Source organism: Polypterus senegalus, chromosome 12 (genome assembly GCF_016835505.1).
Source record: "Polypterus senegalus isolate Bchr_013 chromosome 12, ASM1683550v1, whole genome shotgun sequence".
NCBI lineage: Eukaryota > Metazoa > Chordata > Cladistia > Polypteriformes > Polypteridae > Polypterus > Polypterus senegalus.
In genome coordinates this window covers 165,273,564-165,289,534 of record NC_053165.1, presented here as the reverse complement: position 1 = coordinate 165,289,534, position 15,971 = coordinate 165,273,564, and the positions used below count along the sequence as shown (strand labels likewise).

General features: G+C 49.2%; 1 protein-coding gene across 8 annotated transcripts in view; it reads right to left on the bottom strand.

Annotated features, from left to right (window-relative positions):
* Positions 1-15,971, bottom strand: part of gramd1a (GRAM domain containing 1A) — a 96,383-nt gene that overhangs the window by 34,002 nt on the left and 46,410 nt on the right. For 6 of the 8 annotated variants that reach the window (XM_039770677.1, XM_039770671.1, XM_039770676.1 and 3 more), the window contains 3 exons: positions 4,267-4,513; positions 4,155-4,175; positions 715-802 (listed from right to left, as the gene is read on the bottom strand). In XM_039770677.1, coding sequence (XP_039626611.1) covers positions 715-802; positions 4,155-4,175; positions 4,267-4,513 — 356 coding nt within the window. The remainder of the gene's footprint in view (positions 1-714; positions 803-4,154; positions 4,176-4,266; positions 4,514-15,971) is intronic. The other 2 variants (XM_039770675.1, XM_039770679.1) reach the window with 1 other exon arrangement.

Genomic DNA, 15,971 nt, shown 5'->3' with positions numbered 1-15,971 from the left:
AAGAAGGGATTTAATTTTGATTTGGATGTGGAATTGGAAGAGGATTTTTTTTTCTCACAATCGAAGTGCGTTTGTCTGATCTGTCAATCTATCATTGCTATTCCAAAGAAGGAAAATGTGGAAAGGCACTTTGGAACGGTTCATAAAAACTCCGAAACTGACTTCCTTCCGAAAGGCGATCTGAGAAAGTAAAAGGAGAGGGAACTAAAATCGCAGTTAATCGGAGAGCCGTCATTTTTCACTCGGCTGAATTCAAAAGCTCCTTGACTGAATTATTCGGCTCTACTTATTTGTGCGAGTCGGCCTTTTCCCACATGACGATTATTAAATCCAAATACTGTAGTGACCATAAATGTATTGAATTGTTATTGTGCCATAAAGGTTATTCAGTTATGCGAGGTACGACAACATATATTTTATGTATAAAGTATACTCAGTGTGTATGTATATATGCAATGGGCAGCACGGGCGCGTGCAAAAAACAAAAAGTTGTTTTTTGCCGATGCCCAAGATGCCACCCCCACCACAATGCCGCCCTGGGCATGGCCCATGTCGCCCATATCAAAAACAGCCACTGGGTGTGAAACCCACAATGACTGCCACGACTGTAAAGCACTTCCAGGTAAGACATACAATGTGAACCAAAAAAATGACAACACAAGACTCCTTAAAAGGAAAGAAAAAGCAGAAAAGTCTGAGCGAGGCAGGACTCACCGACTATAAGGCGCTCGGTGTCCGGTAACTTCTTAAACAACTTCCTGAAGTCCTCATTGCGCTGTTTGTAGGTGGGGCTGAGCACCTGCTATAGAAAAGGAAGAGGAGAGATGAGCCACGCATGTCACCGAGCGGACCGAGAGCCCACCCAGGGCACTAGCACTTGACACCCTGCAGCCCCCAGACCCCAACGGAAAGCTCACTCATGAGCAGCTCATCTCCAGCACTGCATGGTCAGACATGTCAGATTTAGCCGTGAATTGCTAGATGTATGTCAGCAATTGTGAATTTCCCCTTGGGATTAATAAAGTATCCATCTGTCTATTGAAGTATCCATCATTTGCTCTTTTAAGGCCAATACTTTGGTCCTGATTTGTTTTACGTTTGGTTTGATTTCTCCTCCTGTGTCCCTTGTTTGTGAACATTTATAATAAACGTATCAAAAAGCAAATCTTTCTTTGCAAGGGTATGAATACAACAAATAGTCCAATGTCATGCACAGTCTGCACTGAAGGGCATCGAGAGGTAACACAGCTTCGTCTCCATCATGTCTGCACTAACTCCATCGGTCAATAGTAGGATATGATCATTCTGGGTGCAGACCAGCTCAGCGGCCCAATCAGATGCCATTTGTGCCCGAAGGCCAAGCTCATTGCATGTTTTTGGCTATCAGGAGGTCCCAAGGTATTCACCAGTTGGTTTACTTCCTTCCCACCGACCTCAATCACAGTCAACATGAAGAGTCAGATTTCAAGAAGTACAATCTAGCCCCAATAACGTCACCTAACGAGATTAGCCAAGTTTTCGTTGTGGGCACAATCAGACAAGGCAGACACTCTCCTCTTACTCAAAGACACCCGATTACCTTAAGATGGTAAAGATGACAGAAAAACAAACTCCTGAAAGGAAGGCCCTCCAGCTGCTAACAATGTCTGCCATTCAAAAGGCAAACTGGGATTATACTCAGGGATGAGCAGACAGTGAGCTGGTTTGGGGTGCACCAGGTGAGCACATCCAGGACGCCACACTTTTCAGTGGATACCGATGTGATCTTTTACAGGGCGCCATGCCAGGGCAGCAGCATTAGAGCTGGAGAGGACAGCCTGCTTCTTAACTCACCCTGATTTTCATGGCTGCATATCTCGGAGTGGGCATTCAGGGTCACCCCCTGCCAGTTGAGGCTCTGGTAGCAGGCAATGCTGTGCTGTAAATAAGCAACTGTAGAAAATGAGTGAATGGCAGAAGAAGCCAACGTGGGGCGCCTCTCTGGTCACGTTCGTGTGAGTACACACCGGTTAACTTATAGAGCCATGGCTGGCAAAAAGCGTGGCAAGCAGGGGTCTGAGGGAGTCTCTCTTTTTATTTTTCCATAAACCCTGGTGTACGCATCAGTAAGTTGCACTCCATGCTCTAAGTCACAGCCACTCCAAGGCAGGCGTGACAGGGTGACATCATGAGGACGCATGTCCATATCAACGGACAGCTGCACTTCAATATCATTTAAGCACATACAAAAAACAAATAAACAAACAAATAAACAAACACGTACAGCAGATCCCTGCTTTTGGAGAAAGGCAAAGCTGCTCCTGCTTACCATTACTTTTATCAACAGGGCAGGAGTGCCTTAGTCATTTGGTTAAAGTGGCGATTCTCACCATCTTTACAGGAGTCAACAGAACCAATCTGATAAAGAGCAAGAAGCGAAGAATGCACTTTGGGGAAGCTACTTGAGGCAGTTTGACCACATCTGATATTTCAAAAGTAGAGACGAACAATAAGTGGAAACCATTCTGGTGGACTGAAACCAAACTGCTGATAGGTCTCTCTGATTCTAAGAAACATTTGACATCATCCCATCCTGTTTGTTTGTCTGATACACTAAAGTGATTCTTAGGAGTTTAGTTAGCTTCTGTAATGGACAGACAAAGTGACAGCCATCGAGCTCTCTAATTGGCAACTGATGATCAAAATTCAAACAGGCCCAGCACGATGGTGGAGCGAGTGGAAGGAAGTGTGCAGGCTGCTGCTTCTGTGATTAGACTCGGTTCTTGTTCTTGTCACTCCGTCTAGATGGACATACGGTTTGTCTCCATGACACTTATCTGTGCGTGTTCACAATTCTATGTGCTGTCACAGTCGGGAATTCTCACTTCACCGACTTCTAACCACTGTGGCATCATAGCAACTCCTTTGGAAGAAAGGGGAATTTTACATTGCTAGACAAACATACCATCGTATAATATTTGGACATATTTCCACCAAACATTTCTGCCGTACAGCAGGTCCTCCTCATTTCTGCAGACTCACAGGTAAGCTACAGGTAGGCTACAATGTCTTGAGGAGTCCCAAATGGAACACTGGACTGGACTACCTCGTGCCAAACTACACCAGCGACCTTCTCCATCACTCTGTGCCTGCCCGCTGATCCACTAAGGTCCTCTGATTCTGGCCATCTTGTTGTGCCCCACACTAATCTTCACCCCATGGATGCCAGCAGGGCCTTGAGCTGTACAGCGAGTGCCCAGACTCTGGAATGACCTCCCGAAATGAATCAGGTCAGCTGACTCCATGAAGTCTTTTAAAACTCATCTGTTCAGGACGGCTTGTAGCTCTGCCTGACTTTATTACCCTTCTCTCCCTGTGCGTCTCTGCTATGCCATCAATTATGTTGCCCGTTAGCCTTTTTCCCTCTGAATTTACTATCTTCTTTATTTGGTTTGTACAATGCTATATACTGGATACCCTGCCATTCTTTTTTTCTTAAACGCTGTCAAGTGCCTTGAGCCTGGGAAAGGCGCTATATAAAGAAAATGCACCGATATTATTATGGCCATGGGGCAATGACGCCAGCATTTGGACTCCAGACAGAAAGAGCTATGACAGCAGAGCGTCACCAGGAGCTCACCCTCTCTTTCAGCAGGATGGCCACAGGCCTGAATGCCCCGTAGTCGGCGTTAAATGGAGGCCATAAAGACGTCAAACCTCACCTCACCTCAGAATGCTCTTCAAACGAATAATTAAACGTCACTGTGGAAGAATGACTGACTTAGTATTACAGCTGCAGGCATAACAGAAGAGCGAACAAGGAGGATACGCGTCACACCCTACAAGGTATGTTGGCACCAACAGCCACGGCAGTATGCCCAGCAAACAGTAGCAAGAGTACAAAAAGCAAACTGAAGATCCAGCTTGTCATGCCACAGGAAAACAAACATCTGGGCTTTCTAACCTCCAAGGGAATACGTTTTGGATGGCCCAGAAGTGCTTCCAGAAAGTTTTCAGGCACTGCACATTAGCAGACGACTCACCAATGATGAGAATTCAGAGCTGACAGAGCAGGTCAAGAAAAAGAAACAAACGCTGTGCCATGAAAGGCGTGGACCTTAGTTAGGCAGTGAAAGACAAGACACGACATCAAAGGCAGCCAAACGGGTACTTACATTGTACCAGCTCTGCATCTTCTGGAAAAGACAAAACAAGCAGGTGGGTTACTTATCAAGGGGGTGGAAGGGTCTCCGTATAGAGCGACTTCACACCCGTGCCGTGCCCTACCTTGGCATTGCGTGCGAAGTTGCGAGCAGACAGCGGGTAGCTGGACGGAGTGCTGTTGGAAGAGCCAGGAGGCTGAACCGGCGGCGTTGCAGACCCCTTTTCTGATGAGCTGTCCGAACCCTTCTCCACCATGGTGATGCTGCTGCTCTCCCCGTCACAGGAGCGGGATGAGGACCCCGATGGGAGCAGGCGTTTACGCACAGCTGGGGAGCTGCTAGGAGTGCTGCGCGGAGAGTTACTGGCCGTACTGCAAAACGAGAAAGAAAAGAAGAAGTCAGCCAATCAGTCGACGGGGACGTATCTGAGCAGGACATACGATGAGGCCTGCCGAGGAGAACGTCACGATGACGAGCTTCACATCAATCCTGGCCAATAAGACGTCATTAGTAAGACCGGCCATCCTTTTTCCTGTACCAAATAAACCTCTTGGCCTTGTCGGGACCCTCGGAGCTTCTCCTGGCGTTTATTTGGGAAGCTCTGCTCAACTTCAGATGGCTGGTACTCCTCCTCTCACATTTTTACATTTCTAATTTTTGCAGACCTGATATGGGACTAAAGATGCAATCTTCAGACTGTCCAGAAAGCAAACAAAAGGTGGAAATAAAACAGAGTGGCAAAACTCCAAACCGTACCAGGCAATGCCAGGATCTGATCTGGACCCCCGCAAAAAAAACCAAACCAAACTCCTTTGGTTTCAGACGTGCAGGTTTGAAAATGGCCGACCAGTACGTTGAGAGGACTTGCAAGTTGTGTCTCGCCACCAGCCTGTGATATAGAACTTAGCTGAATAAAGAACAAATCTAAAATACCAGTTTAAACAAAAGCACGCATGCTTCTGAGGGGGCACAGGGGTTAACGCTGCGGTCGCACGCCTCCAATGTCTTTGGTCAAAGCCCCACATCTGGGTGTTGCCTTCTGTATGAAGGTCCACCCTGACCTACAAGACCCCAACTCATCCCAGTGATTGGCACATGTCCAGTGTCTGACTGGTGCCCAATCCAGAGTCACTTCCTACCTTTCACTGGATACTCCCAGGATTAGGCTGCGCCCCCTGACCCCTTGAACCGGACTGAGCAGGTTTCAGATTGTTAGTATGTGTACAGTAACCCCATGACCTGCAGTTTAATAACGTCTCTGGCCTATTTAAAGAGGCTGGCAGTGGGGCAGGGAGCAGCTGGCCATCGAAGGTGAACCCAGGAAAGGTCTTTCAGCCTGGCATTTACAAATAAATAATTATACACCTGTGTCCAAACACACCTGGGCAGACACACAAGCAGCCAGTGGCATGACCAACGCTCAAAGCAGTGCCTCGCCAGCCCCAAGCGCTAACTTTATTCAGAAGAGACGTTCTGTGGATGTACATGGGCGACGTTTCCGGTTCGTTTCTCTTTTCTACGTATTCACTTGTGCTGAGGTGTTTGTTATCCGATTATTAAATCCCTGCCAGTTCCGTTTTCTTTTTGCCGCTGTTGTATTTCAGTTCCCTCTCTTTCCTTTTAATTTCTATAAATCGCTTTACCTGTGCTCTTTTTCTTTGTGAGTTTGATCGACTGGGGGGTGGGGGGGGGTTTGGGCACCTTCAAGTTAAACGATTCTGTTGACCCCTTCTTCCATTTTCACCCACCCAGGAGTATTCCTCTCTGTCACTAACCTGTTGCTGTTTGTAGTGATGTGTGAGAACTCGAGGGGCCTTTGGGAGAAATGCAGCGCCGAACAACAGCAAACAACATTAAAACATCAATGGAAAAACAAATCGTACATTACTGGTGTTGCATAATCCACGGCAGGCCAGGTACCCTGTCACGTGTGCCCACACACACACGGATTGAGACCCGAGTGCAGCACACTTTATGGTGGCTGGAGTGCCAATCCCTGCTCGCAGGGCTGAGCGCAGATTAACGTCACACTCGGGACAGAACAATGGCAGGTTAAGGGTCTTACTCGGGGGGCCCACTGGAGTGGAATCACTTCTTTTGCATTTAATAGCAGGCTAGCAGCAATTGGCTAATCTGAAAAACACTTCAATTTTAGTCCCGTTCGTTTGGGTGTGCGGCCTTCCCGAGTGTCGTTTTTAGCTCCCACTGGACGATGTGAAGGGTGCTGCTCAGGCCTCCTACCTTTCTGCTGCCATCCATTTTCTTTAACATCAAGCCTTGGGCCGACCTTTAGTACAACTCTTCTGTTGCTCGTTACCCATCCATCCATCTTCTTAAGCCGCTTACACAGGGCAGGGTGGCATGGGAGCTGGAGCATGCCCAGCAATCACTAGGCACAAGGCAGGAATGATAGCTGGGCAGGGGGCCCGGGTATGTGCTGTGTAAATTGCTATGGATAAAGGGGTCTCGTATATGAAAAAACAAAAGGACTGCCATTGTCTTTTGCCCTTTTCTTAATTCATTTTTTCTTTTGTTTTATGAGAGTAAGTGGGGAGATTAAGAACCAGTGCAGAGTGAAGGAATTCAGAAAATTATTAAAGTCAAGTTCTAGAATTTTAAAATGAGGTGACATTAGAGGCCTGAAGTTGACTTTGCTTATTCACATAAAGGACACACCTCAAGACAAACTCCTGCGGGTGGCACCTGAAGGCATTCAACATTCGGCCCGGCTGTGAACTGCGACGCCATGGCGTACCGCGCAGGCACCTTGAATCACTTAGCTGGCCTGCATTTAGAAGCCCCTTCCACCATCCAAAACTGAACACAAGAAACTGGGAAACAGGAAAGCTCCCCGGCGGGTGCCTGGTGCTCTGAAGCAGGGGGCACTCAACCCAGCGGCCTTCAACAGGCAGCCCGCCAAGCTCCTGGATGGCAGCGACATGCACTCACAAGTCAGTTCCTCTGTATGTTTGTACGTAACGACTCCCAGTCCTCAATCAGCTCGGCCTATCAGAGCACTTCAGGAGGCCGGATGCCCGTTTCTAATTGGACGTTTAGACAATTAGGGGGTGGGGCATGCAAATGAGGATGGGCTACGGCGCATTGCAAATGTGAAAATGAAGAGATGATGGTGGGATTAGGACAGCAATCTAGTTGACGCCTGCTTCTCGTATTTATTGGGACCCTCGTCACATGGGAGGGGCAATGTGCCCAATTAAGTCTCATTTTGGAGCAGGTCTCTCCATCGGTGACCCGCAACCAGAACAATGTTGTGCCATCACTTGTGCCTTTAGACACCATCAAAACGCTCACTTTCTAAGTATTTATCAGAGGCCATTTGCCACGTGGCACTGCTAGTGTGCCCACTTGATACACAACCGTGTTGTTGCTGTGCTCCAGTGATGTCATCGTCTTCACCGTCTACAGGCCACTTTTTGATTCCCTAAATAGCCAACTGTATCTCGGTCACGATTCATTTTCAGAAGCAGAACTCGGAACCTTTCATAAATTTCTTAGCTATTGTTTGTTTAAATAAAATACACACACTGACACACTCGCCTGTTTTAAATACAAAAAACGCATCTCATAAACCCGCACAGTCTGCAGGCAGCCACGCACTCCTTAAATAAAAACCTCACTTTTCAAACTGGAGGCGACGTGTTCCACGTTGGTTAGCCGATCACAGATCTACAAGGACCCCCGTGCTGCAGGGACTCTGTCTACCGGCTGGCCTGGGAACGCCTCGGGAATCACCCAGAAGAGCTGGAAGTGGCGGCCGGGGAGAGGGAAGTCTGGGCATCTCTGCTCAAGCTGCTGCCCCCACGACGAGTATGGAGGGATAGATGGATGAGGTTCTTGGTGCTCTCCTTTGCTGTGCCATCACTGATGGAGGTCACAAAGCATTTCAGTCACATTTACAGCACATGCTCAGTACTGCTGAACTGCCACTCACATTAAAGTGCACTTGGCCAAAGTCACTCCGACAGGAAGGACTCCGGAGCTCACGCCATTCAGAGAAGGAGTTTTGTCACACACGGGGCCCAGGGGCTCGGCTCTCTCAAGGCGTAAATGGGCCACAGGAGGACCTTGAGGTGACACTGACTGTACTTGATATCTGGTGAATGGCCGTGAGGTGAATTAAATTGGCCACAAACTCTAAATGAAGAGCCACACAACCAGTCCCCTGTCCCCTCACTGGAGCGATGACAGTTCTGTTGAGTGACGATGCAACACAATTAAGAAATCAACAAGACATTCGTGAGCTGAAGGGGGTGCTCTCAAGCCAGCGGTGTGGCTACATGAACACCGAGAAAGACAACGACAGTCTTACACACACGTGTGCGGTCACCGAGTTACCAAGCACAGGTAACCTAAAGCACACACCTCCGGTGACGAGGGCCTGACTGACACAAACACAGACTCGCGCTGGCAGGACCTGCCACACACTACGAATCCACGAGCCGCCCCAACGTCGGAGACAATCAGACACCTGGCACAAGCTTTCACCTCAAGGCTCCGTCTCGCTCTTCCCACCTCCTCTCCATGTCGGCCTGCCTGCCTTCTTCCCATCAGTCAATGCTCCACAATCTTACATCCTGCGGACGTCAAGCTCACTACTAGACTGTACCACCCATAAGGGGCTTTCAGGCCTGGCGTGAGTCAGCAGTCTCAGTATAACTGGAGAAAGCGTTTAACTCAGCAAATGGAGGACAAAGGAGAAGCCCACCGACTGTTAATGTTAATTCTTAAAGTGGTTAACGATGGCGCGAGAGAGTGGCAGTGTGCAGCAGGAGGGGCATCAGCCAGGCGAGTCAGAGTTTCACTGGACTGCACACAGCGACAGTCAGCAGCTGTTCTCCAGGTCAACAGACCAGACCACCGGACCAGACCCTCATGCCAGAATATGAAGGAGGCCCATTTCTTTAATTCTGCTGTCAAGTTTCCAGTCTCCATAAATGAGTTCCTCCTTTACGTAACACCCGACCACGAGCGATTTTCAACAACTCTCAGACCACCAAGCCTCCCATCTTCTGCCAATCTCTTTCCTCCCATCAGTCAAGGTCTCGCCATCTTCAAGGGGCTTTTCAGCCACAAACGGGCACTACTCCTGATCCCACTCTAAGGGTTAGGCAAACCCCACCCAGCCGGGCCGCCATAACGTATAGCAGAGCGCCACACGTGCCGTTATGGCTGCCCTGCTGCCACCCAGCCGACTGAGGCACTCATCTCCCACCTGGTAAAGGGTCCTTGAGGAATGCCACACTGTTCATCATCCTTATGAGTGCCCCTGCTAGTAGCCCCCAGAACACAGCACCCCGAAGTGCTGGCAGTCCATTTACCCAAGAATGGCCACATGAGCAGGCGTCACCAACACACCCTCTGCCAGGGTGACTCCTCACTGCCCCCCTTTCATTCCTTTGTACCAATTTCTTTATGCACATTCACATTTCTTCTAACAATTCAAACCGAGTGGCAGGCCGGGCTGTGTGCCCACCACATGTCAACACGTTCACCTTGAGGACGCCCAACGTTGTTGGCACATGCCCACAGCTGCCTTACTTCTCACTTCTGTGCAGTCTTATGGAGAGCCCTCTAAAAATCAACCTAAACACAGGGGTGTCCGGTCTTGGCACAAAATGGTATCTCAGGATTTCCTGGCTGACTGACGAGAACGATAATTACTGTAGATGAGATTTGTCATCTTTTTAAAGAGAGAAGACTGGCTGATCTGGCTTGGTCTTGTCAGTGGGGGACGAACTGTAGCTTCCTAAAGAAACTAATGGAAACAACACTTAAGAAAAAGCGGACTTAAAACTGAAGTAAAGGAACAGAAACGTTCAAATCACCAGTCAAAGTATGAGCGAGATCAAAGTGAGAGCAAACCACTGGAAGGCGGCCTACAGGACCGACACAAACAGACCGCGCCGAGACCAACAAAACTCTCATGACGAGAGCGTTCTAAACCGACGGGACTCAAATCTAAGATCACAACTGAACGACGGGGCCTGAACATTACGGTCAACTCGGCCGCAAACTGACAAGCAAATAGAGAAATCCACCATACTGGCCTATCGCGTTCAAATCTGCCAGCTCTAGCGTGACTCCACCGAGGACGTCGTGTGGCTTCAGAGCAGCGCGCGCGCCTGCTGCAGCACCTCCTCCGCCGCTGAAGGCCCCCTCGACTCATGGCTGCACAGGTGAAGTTCCCCCAATTTGTGGTTTCCACCACTCCAGTGGATTTCCAGGCCTGTCTACCTCAGGAGCGCCTTCTCTGAACTCCTGGGTTTTTGTGAAGCGGCTCCTGAAAGACTCGGACCCTCCCTTGTGCCTTCACCTGCTGCGACTTGAGCCATAGGGGCGAGATGGACTGAGGCGAGGATCCCCACCCAAATTAAACTGCCAAAGAGACGTATGCTTCTTACAGAAATAACAATAATCCATTCCCACGAATTACGTTAATTCATCCGATCGGATTCATCATTCGGCGGAATGGATTCTTTTGTTTTTAGGCCCGACATCCACGGAGCCCTACGCTAAATTAATGTCACTTGAATTGCCCACATTACTTATCAGTGGCATTATGAAGAGAAGCCAGTGCACTAACATTAGCCACGCACACCATGGCGTCTTCTCGCAGTATTGTCGTGCCATCTGCTGCTTTCCTCCACATTTGCCACTTTTTCTGCTAAAGTCTGGCGAGTGTGTTTTTGTGCTCGTACCTTGGGTGACTGAGACCTCCTCAAGCTTTCCGTTTTCTTCACGTTCCATGTGGTAGTTAGGTTGCAGATGGTGAAGCAAGTTCACTTTTGAGTTGTCTTTAATGGCCACCGATTTATGACACAGTGTGCAGAGTGCCACCTTTGAATTCACACGTGTGAAGCTCAAACTTTTGGGCACTTGCTATTTCACGGCCTGTATATTTTAGTTTTCACTTCACCTCCTTCTTCTTGGACATACTACTGCTAATAAAATACTGAAAGAATCTCTCTGGGCCATCTTGTGCTTTTCCTCCATCATTTCTCTTCATCTGCCTTTCAGCTCTCCTACCTAATAAATGGTCACAATGAAGATGTGCGCAGAGACTTGAGCGCCGAGAGCATCACACAGGATGTGGCAAGGCCTTGTGGGCTCCCCACACGTCACAGACGGCCTTACGGGACCCGAGCAGGGAAGTAGCAGCCTGCCAACGGCAATGGTGAGTTCAGCTCCTGGCACAATGGGCATCAAACACCTCTGCCAATCAGCAAAAGCGACAGCTGAAAGAGGACAAAGGAGTCGACAAAGCAAATCCAAATATCTCTGCGGCTTTACGCAAAGTCAAGGGTCAACCGACGCCGCAGAAACTGGGACAACGAAGGCTTTACATTAAATAAAAATCCAACATGATCCAATTAAAAAATAACCAAGGTCTTTATTCTGCTGTCTGACCTAAGCGGCTGCACACAGCAGGTGTGAAACACCAGCACAGGGCAAGGGTGAGGGCGCAGTGGCTGCCGATCACCACACAACCTGGCTGGCAGCAGCTGTGCTCCATTCAACCGCCCGCCCGCATGCATTATGCAGAGGCACACAAACACAAAGGGCCTTTGTTCCCAGACCAGCTCGTCAACCGTGTCCCCCCAGGGTGCACCTGGGCCGCACGCCCCCTTGCTTTATTTACAGCTGGGGATTCTCAACCTTCCACAAGAGTCCCCTAGTCAGCCCCTATTAGTACCAAGGTTGTCACCAGCATGTCTAACTGGGCGAGTGCATGTCATGATTTCTCACAGAGCTTTAACTGGGCAGCAGTGGGACGTAAAACGGGGGTACAAGAAGAAAACCCCTCGGAGCATGCAAACTCCAGACAGAGCAGAATCATCTACGAAGGAGTATTAGTAGGCACTGTGCCACCCCAGCTGCCAACATACAGTATCTTTGGTCGTCTTAATGTGCCAATGGAGCAGTCGGCTGTTATCTGTCACTGTATGATACATAATTAAGAACAAACGATTACAGTTCATTGCCATTTATCAACACCCAGCATGTCACTCGAGTACTGACGCACATCTAGGACATGACACACACACACACACACACACACACACACAGTGAAGCCAAGGCTAGGCCCCAACATTGTATGAAGTGAGTTCAATCATTTAAATATGTGCCAACAGCCCGCTGTGGTCGCCTGTGTCCCACCCAGGTTGGCTCCTGCCTCATACCCGCTGTTGCCAGGACAGGACTCATCATCCCTACCCAGGATAACCTCAGATTAAATCAAGCTGCTTTGAGAATGCTTGCTGTGCTCTGCCCCATTTTCAACATGCCACACATGAAGGGTACGAGCCCAGAGAGGATGGCACAAGTGACATTTCACTTGATTTTTACTTCAAATGTTCAATGCCACTAGACTAACTCCACTAAAGCAGGTACATTCACAAAGTGACAGAATGTGACACTATGGAAAGTCGCTGTGTACGTCAAGACGTTCTCCAGAGGAGGCCTGTGCCACCTCTACAGGTATTACACAATCAACACGGGAGGAGCTGCGCGAATTTCTAACCAACGTGATGAGCAAATGACACAAGGTACAAAACTGTGACGCCACCACACACGCAGTGGAATCACAAAGCCTTCAGAGCCCCTCACTTTCTGTACACTTTTATTTTAAATGCACACATTTCCTATTTTTGCCTATCAATCTACATTCAATAATCTGGAATGACAAAGTGACAACGTGTCATCAAAAGCTGAAATGTCAGACCCTCACGTCAGTACTCCTTGGGCAAATCGATGCAAGCTCTGCACCCCTGGATGTGGGCAGTTTCTCTCCCACTCTGCGTCTGTAAACCGGCATCTTCAGGGCTCTCCACTGACGTTCTATGGGGTTGGCGTCCCAGGCTTGTTCTGAAGCCACCCCAGCAGCCTTGGATGTTAGGTTTCAGGTCACTGAAGAGTGGTGTGTGCTCTGCAGCAGGTGTTCCTCAAGGACCCCTCTGATTTCAGCACATTCCCTCCATTCCCTGTCCCTCACCCCTTAGCATGATGTTGCCTCCAGAGCACTCCATGTTATTGATGGGGTTAGGCAGGTGCCCGTTGGTCTTTGCTAGACAGAGATAGACCTTGGACTTCTGCCCAGACAGTTCACTTTTGGTGTCATCAGACCAGAGGATCTTTTCTCTCGTGTGCTTTAGATGCCATTTGGTAAGAGTGTCTTCTTTCCAGCTGCTCTACCAGAAGTGTCTGATTAATGGTGCGCTGCCAAGATGGTCGCCCTTCTGATAGGCTCTCCCGCTCATCAGAGGCCTTCTGACGCTCGGTTCTCAGTCACCTCCATGTCCAAGGTCCTTCAGCCCAGTTACTCAGTTTAGTCACATGGACAAGTCGAGGAAGAGTCCTGGAGCTTCTTCCATCTCCTGATTCTTGAGGCCATTTGGCTCCTGGGAAGACTCAGAGCTTTTGAAGAAGTTTGATCCCCTTGTCCAGATCTGTACCGCTCCACAATCTGATCTAGGCGGAAGTCTACAGAGGGTTCCTAGAATTTTGGGCCCTTACATACACAGGGACACGTGTGCCATTCCAAATGGGGGGACTTCAGTCAAGTTCTAGAAACATCTCAAGGAGAATTACAGGAAAGGGCACGTGAACACAACAGCAGAGGGTCTTCTAGCGATACGAGATTTCACTTTTATTAAGCTTCTGAAAACACACCTTCACTTTGTCATTACGACTCCTCGAGTGTAAACTGCCCCTTCAATAAAGTGTGCAGCGAGTGAGGGGCTCTGAATCCACGGAGCGTGGCGGGCCTTCTCCCCTGGAGGTCAGGTGGTTGAGAACCTCATCATTTACACCAAGTTAGCTCGTCACACTTTACGGGCATTTCACTCGTGTGTGTTGTACGTGAACGTGAGCTCGTCAGAGTGTGTGATGATCACAGTTCTCAAAGGCGTAAGACGACAGCACCTGCAGGCCTCTCAGCTGACAAGTCCAGGGAGTCTGCAGTTCTCAGTAATCCATAAATACTTGTGGCAGAGACCAGTGCCCGTTACATGCCCAGGACTCGCGCTTGGCGAATGCTCAATAAGCAGACTGCTAGCACAAAGCTGAGTGAGATTCTGTCACTAAAAGACCCTTTTAGAGTGCATGTTGAGTACTGGTGTCACATCTCTCCTGGACCACCTTTCCTAAAATGATGGCAGGAGCTCCATTTCAGCTAAATGATCCCAGACATCCACAAGGAATTGTAAGACGGGAGGCTCAAAAGAAGACAAATAATCAACAGGACAAAGTCAAGGAAACAGCGGAGGGGCTTAGAGAGTTGAGGCTGGGGGTCCTGTTAAAGCCCCCTGTGGCACTTACTTCTTGTGCGATTCTGGGCTCTATCAAAATAAATCCTATTGTATTACACTTCACGGAGCTGTGGAGGGGGTCTGTTTGGCATCCGCACCTCAAATGAACCCCCCTAAATAATCTAAGGAAGCGCTTAAGAAGGGTATGTGCCCTATGCACAAAGAATAAAAGCGGGTCTCTGGCGAGACAAATTACGAGGGACGCTGTGGTGCAGCCTTACGGAAACGCAGAGACTTGCCAGGCCGCCTCTCAAGCGGCAGAGGGACGACAGTTTGGATTCTTCAGAGTTAGCGTGAGATGCCAAGTTGCTTGCACATGGAGGATTCAAATGGAGCCTCAGCGCCCTTAAAATATTAACACAAGGCTCATTGAATATTTAAGTGGGAGTGATGGAGAACAGAACGGCAGCATAAATAATTGACTGAACGGCACAACAAGCTGACTGTGACCTAATGCAAGTGTCAGGGGGGCACAGTCATCTAGCGGCTGGTATGGGTGACCCCCTCAAAGTAACGGCCACTCTCAGATGCACACACTAGCCCGCTGCTGTAGAATGTGCGGATGACGCTTAATAAGAGGACACGCGCTGTGCAATCCGATGGCATCATTCTGGACAAACACGCAGGGCAGGTCACGAGTCTTGAAAAGATGCGATCTCAGGTGACAAGAGGCTGGTGGCCAACGTTTATTTAAGGTCATAACCCCCCGGCTGTGGCCATCAGCGTCTACCCACCGGTCGTAAAGTGGAGGAGCAGTCACTCAGGAGAACAGATGTTGTAACACACCAAACGGTACATGAAACACGCACACATGCCAAGTATGCTCTTTATTAATCTTTGCCATTGTATTGGCGTCAGCCGTACCGAGGAGAGTGACAGTCATTTTTCTTTGGTCACATTAGAAGACGCGTGACCCGACTTGACAGGACCGGCTGCTTCAGGCACCCTGGTGACACGTTATGCACATGGATGACACACGATTCTGATTTTGCCCTTCTCAAGGGGTCTTGGCTTTGGCCCTTGTGGTTATCACCCAATACTGGATGGCGTGAGGCTGTGCAATTTTGTTGCGTTCTCGTGTGTCATGGCGGTGGACTGTGGTGGCGTGTTGTATACTGCTAATGCCACCACTTGTCAGAGTCCCAAACCAGACAGCGTACCGAGGATACTAAGCACCTCAGGATCCCCAATTAGGACCCCAGCTTAGCCATGCCATGGGTGACACCTCAGCACCACATGGAACGGGGCAGTGCGAGACAGCTAATGCAATGGTGGCTGAGGTGCCTTGTAAGGCCCACGTGCAGGTCTGGTCTCTTCGCCCCATAAAGGGCCCATCAGAGAACAGCTCAGCCGCAGCGTACGAGGAAACACTGAACGAGGCTTCATGACAGAAGGGTGGGCACCAAGTTCAGGCACCAATGGGACGACACACATGGAGGCTGCTTAAGGGAAACTTCACGCAATTCTTACAAAGCATTTCATCACACGGAGAACCACACTG